We start from the raw sequence: 5,846 nt of genomic DNA on the forward strand, positions 1-5,846 counted from the left end.
TCAGTCAACTCTCCGTCCTCAGGCTCAGGTGTTGGTGGTCCGGTGACGTCACTCCGCGCCGCGTCGCGCTGCTGGCTCTTTGTGGACCACGAGCCCCTTGCCGTTGATCAGGTCTGGGACTCCACAGCGAGCCACGGTCCGAGTCCCAGCGCCATGGGTGCCCAGCCCGAAGCGCGCGCGTTCCGGGCGACCCAGAAGCGGCGCGAGTGTCCCGTGAGGCAGATCCTTCCCGCCCCGGTACATCTTGCGGTCTTCCCGTCAGGCTCCGGGACCGCCACCTCGGCGCGGTGTCCGGATATGTGACCCGGGATGTCTGAACTCCAACCGGAACTCATAGCGCGCAGCTCGGTGGGATGAACCAGCACGTCCCGGTCCAGCGGTCCGTCCGCGTTTGGACTCGAGCCCGGAACCAGTCGTTGTCAGCCCCCTTGTTCTGGCTCCACGAACCGGATCAGGGCTGTATCTCATTCAGCCGCTGCGGCCACAGCGCCGGTCGCGGCCGCGTGCGTCTTCAGCAGCGGGATCTGAGACACCGCCTTGCGCTGGGTCGCCGCCGAGTTGTCCTGGTCCGAGGATCCGTTTAAGAAAAGACGGTTCAGTCCGGGACCGGGGTCTCAACTCTGGGACCGGGTCCACTCTGGGACCAGTGGGGTCTCACTCTGGGACCGGGCTCACTCTGGACCGGGTCTGCATCTGGGACCGGGTCTTCAGTGCTCTCTGTTATGACGTGCGGACTTTCCGGCTGACCCCTGCCGAGCTGCCTCGGCAGTCAACACCAAACATTCTCCTACTGGATTTCAAAATAAAACCATCCAACACCTTCAGTCAGCTGCAGTTACGTGATCAGTTTGATGATCAATAATTTATCTATAACAATAGTTTTAATAAATCTGTTATTTTCTCCAAATGTTTTTTTTTAATATTAACACAGAACATACAGGTAAGGTGAGACAGGTACAGGTGAGACGGTACAGGTGAAGACTGTACAGTGAGACAAGGTACAGTGAGACTGGTAACAGGTGAGACAGGTACAGTGAGACTGGGTATTATAGAACTCTGTTTAAGCTCTCAGATTATTTTCAATGGAAAGTGATCAGATTGTAATCTTCAGTAATTTAAACTATCAATGAAACACACCAGGATTTTAATTAATAAAACCACATTTGTTATGTATTCCCTTGTTTTATTAACTCTAACTAATAAAAGTATTTACTAAAATATAATAATATATACTATATATAGGATCTTGATAACTCTATCAAAGCTTTTTTCTCATTAAAACGACTTTTTTTCTTGTATTATTATTTTAATATTCTCGTATTATTACGACATAGTCATAACATTATGACTTTATTCTTGTAATTTCCCCCCAAAAAAAAAAAGAAAATTCTTAGTCTGGCCCTTAATCTTACTTTACTGTCTCTCTTAAGATATAAAGCTAGATAAAAAGCTTCTCCTCCATTTTCTTGGTTGCTACTGACAAGTTCTCTATCTTGATTGTTTTTTTCAAAATTAGCGGGAGTAACAACAGTTCTGAAAAATTCAGAGATTTTAAACTAGAAGTGCTCAAAGTACTTTGAACACAAACATGAGATTTACATGAATCCTCTCATCTCACTGTCAGAAAGATGACAAATAGATGTCTAACATTAATTTAAACTGATCCTTTAAACACTGCTCTGTGTCTTGCTAGTCAGACCTGGGAACAAGATAACTGTGTGCCACAGTCTGTATTGGGGGATTGGTATGTCTTTGTGTACTCCCCTGTTTGTGTCAATGAACACCTTCTTCTTCCATAATGACTTCTTAACTGCTGCTGTCTCATAGCCGTTTGGACTGCCTAATTGGCCCAAATCATCTATTCTCTGCTAGCTTTCATTCTCTGGGCAATGGTAGGAGACTCCCCGCCGTTATGGAGCTTGTCTCCTCCTGCCATGCAAATGAGGCTGAGCAGAAAAACACAGAATAAACTGTCCCAACAGCCCCCTCACCCCCACCCCAAGCTCCCCACCACCGCACACCTCATTAACCCACAGAGGGCACAGGAAATGAAACCTCTGACAGGACGTTAGGGAGCAACTAATGACCCAATCAGCAAGGTTGATGCCGGTCAAATTAGCATTAAGCAAGCGCTATAGGCATGTGTGCAAGTGTGTTTGTGTGGTTAGGAGGTTAAGCTTTTTCACAGTACCTGATGGGATCCTTCAAGGAAAAGTTATCAATCTACTGACACCCAAACTTCTGACTCCACAGTAAAGAATGAGAAGAGAGACAGAGAAGTTCTGCACTGCTAAATATTCTATCTTTGATACACACACTGACTCTGATGGAGAGAGGTACATTTCAGCCACCATACATTCATCTGCATTTGTGTAAAGCCTCCCTTCATACATCTCCATGCAAAAAAAGCCTTATAGGTGACTGTTTGATGGTGGTTAAACACTGTAAATCCCACTAAACCGCAGGCTGCCCACTCCTCTGCACTGTGTGGGCCTCCTGGTGCTAAGCCTACTCCATGAACACACAGTTTCTCAAAAAGTCCTCAAAATGCAAATGAGTGTGTGTTTTCATCAAATACTGCTGTGTGAATAACAAGATTACACGATTAGAAGACTAACACTATTACATCATGACATTGAACTGGTGCTTAACAACTAATATAACATTTACTGTATGTTACAGTATTTTCAGGAATGAATTTGTCTTTCATGTGGACACACTGTGGTGTTTTTGTCTGCTGTTCTATGGAACAGAGGGCACCAGCAATTTGCTGATGTTGTATTTACACTGCTAGAAATAAAACCAGAAGAGAGACAGCTCCTGCACTGATGCTATATATTATGTTTACATCAGTTTTTATTGTGTCTCCATTTTGACACCAACTTTTCAACCTCATTTTAAAATGTGTATAACAGATAAACACACATAGCACATGTGCCATCTTCTGACACGTGTACTCACTCAAGTCCATGGTGTAAGATTTAGTGACATCTAGCTGTGTAGTTGCAGATCGCAACTCCCTCACTGTGGCCGTTAAACGCATGAAAGGCTATAAGTTAAGGACGTTCACATGAAGAGAAACTAGCAAACGTCTACATGAAGACCATGTCCACTGATCTCAACATTTACCATAAATAAATCCTAATGTGGAGGATAGACAAGTAAGTGGACAATTATTTACCTTAAATAAACATTCATAAAAACTGTTTTCTCTTAATAAAATGACTTTATGACACACATGTTACTGACATATTTATTATTTAGCTATTTAATTTAGTGTTACCAGTAAAAACCCACTAAATGCTACAGTTCATGCCCTGCTTTCAAAACACTACAGACTTAACAGCTAACCCTCATATTATTATACAGTCATACTGTTATATTATTAACAGTATTCTATTCTGAATTTTACAAGTAGCCAGTGCAGAGAAGCTAGTGCAGGAGAGATGTGATCTCTTTTCCTAGTTCCTGTCAGTACTCATGCTGCAGCGTTCTAAATTTAATTGGAGATCTTAATGATTATTGGGGCCAACGCTGATAATAAGAAGTTGAGTAATCCAGCTAGAAACAAAGCATGATTATGTTTTTCTGCAATGTTCTGTACAGGATATGTCTAATTTTTGTAATATTACGTAAATGAAAGAAGGCAGTCCTAGAGGTTTTCTTTATAACATGCTTGTTTATCAATTATGCCTAACTGGATAGATTTGTACATTAGTTTTGGATAGTGTCATAAAACAGGTACTGTTTCTACATTTACATGGGTCCACCTGGTGAAACTACAATGTTGCATTACTTTATATGTTGCTGCTGCAAGGAATTGTGGGACAGCATGATCTCCTTTCTTCTGGTAAAGAATGGTCCAGTGCATCCTATGCTAAAGGAGATAAGAAGGAAGCATCATAATATCATATCATAATACCGCTCATAAAACCTCTCTTTATGTCTCTCTTGTGCAGAATGTGACTTTAATACAGAAATCTACTCCAGTGTTGACCCCGATGGAAGAGTCCCCAGAATGCACAGAGAATTAGGATGTTGCCATTTGATTAGTTGTTTTCTGCCTTTATATACTGTAGAGTTGCATTTATTCACCACTTCACAGAGCATCTGTGAGGATGGCATCTGTTTCTTCTCTGCTCCTTTTCTCTGTTTCCAGTCAATTTGATTCATTACAACTGGCCCACTTCTTTGCACATACACACACATTATATGATGATAATCTAAGCATTTTGCTGGTGAATCCCAGAGATGTGCAAACAATAGAATTGAAATGTTGCGTGTAATACAGCAATTCAGAGCTGCCACTGTGCCCATGCTTGCGCATACAAACATGCATATATTTGAACCTGTCTCTAATCCTTATATATGTATTTGTCTGTGTTGCCTTTATCTGAAAGCAGAAGAAGAGGGAAGATAACACCTCCCGCACATTGTTATTAATGTTATATGAAATGTTAAATCTTACTTTCATGCTTAATTCAGTTTTGTATTGTTGTTTTGAGACAACACTTTTCCTTTACCTCCATGTACCACCAATACCTCATTATGTGTAATGTGCAATTAAACTGAACAAAGTCATGGATCAGCTGCACTGAAATCCTCCAGGGAACAGCTAATTTTACATCTAAAAACAAATACTAGCTAATTAAAGATGTAAATGTCACTGCCGTTGCGAAGTGCGTGATCTTATTGAAATGCAGTGACATCAGGGGAAAACATCAAGAAGCTGGGAACTTTAAGGATCAGTTAAACTCATGGAAATGAGAACTGTGATAGTAAATGAGGTGAATGGATCAAATACATACAGTGTGTTCTAAGACAATTGGCCCTCCTCATTTGAAGTTGGAAATGGATTCCACTAAATGGTGCCTGATTGTATGACCTCTCACATTTACTTCCCAGTTAATGGAGCTGGTGGGTTTTAATGATCTCCAATACCATTATTCTCTTCTCTTCTCTCTTCTCTTAGATTGGGCTGGTTGTGCAACATTACAGCTGTTGAGATGCTTTTTTTCACTTGCAATCTGCGGCTCATAAACCTTTTTTACCTTCCTTTCATCACAAAATGCATGCCTCTGATTTGGTCAGTGTAAAAAATGTAGTCTTTTCACTTTCCACATTTCTTGCTTTTTTTGTTTCCCCATAGATGAGAGCAGACGTACATCACTTTCCTGTCATCAGAATGACCACACCCCCATTTGGGTGAAACAAGTAATGTAAAAGTACTTAGTGGCATCATACCTCAAAGCTGCTGTGTTACATTTTGGACATGAAACAATAGAATCCAATTTGCTTTACTTCACCGAAGAGTGAAGGACAATATGTGGCTTCAGGACATCTGCAGAGAGGATAACTGTGAGACCTAGATAGTGAATATGCGTACATACACTTCATCACAGATTTTTTAATAAAGTTAATGAGTAAATTAAGTGTGCCGATTGTGTCTGTAGATTAAATTGAATGAGAAAAGAGTGATGGTGTAACTAAAGTTGTTATTGTGAAAAAAATATGACCCTACCATAAAAAACCTGCTTTTAAAATGGAACTTGGTTTGACAGTGTGCCCACTCAAAGACCGCTGGGAGGAGAGGGTGAACCTCTGTATGAACCTTGTAAACATAAAGTTACGCAGGACGTTAAGCTAAAACCAACCTGTTTTCTACTTCTCTTATCTTGTAGTAAAAGGTTGCTTAATGAACATCAATGGCTATAGAGACAGTGATAATACCCTATTACCCCACTAGAACACTGCACTCTCTGAATGCAGGGCTACTTGTGGTTCCTATAGTCTCTAAAAGTAGAACAGGAGCCAGAGCCTTCAGCTACCAAGCTCCTCTCCTGTGG

The 5,846-nt window shown here is 41.4% G+C and overlaps 1 protein-coding gene across 1 annotated transcript in view; it reads right to left on the bottom strand.

Moving 5' to 3' along the window:
- Positions 1 to 6: 6 nt before the first annotated feature.
- ufc1 (ubiquitin-fold modifier conjugating enzyme 1) overlaps positions 7 to 5,846 on the bottom strand; it is an 11,495-nt gene continuing 5,655 nt past the window's right edge. Inside the window, 6 exon segments of the mRNA XM_035669746.1 lie at positions 7 to 119; positions 122 to 280; positions 283 to 304; positions 307 to 351; positions 353 to 500; positions 502 to 563. Coding sequence (XP_035525639.1) covers positions 49 to 119; positions 122 to 280; positions 283 to 304; positions 307 to 351; positions 353 to 500; positions 502 to 563 — 507 coding nt within the window. The 3' untranslated portion in view covers positions 7 to 48.

The sequence above is a fragment of the Morone saxatilis genome, unplaced genomic scaffold (assembly GCF_004916995.1).
Source record: "Morone saxatilis isolate NCDOM2014 unplaced genomic scaffold, NCSU_SB_2.0 Contig22, whole genome shotgun sequence".
Classification (NCBI taxonomy): Eukaryota; Metazoa; Chordata; class Actinopteri; family Moronidae; genus Morone; species Morone saxatilis.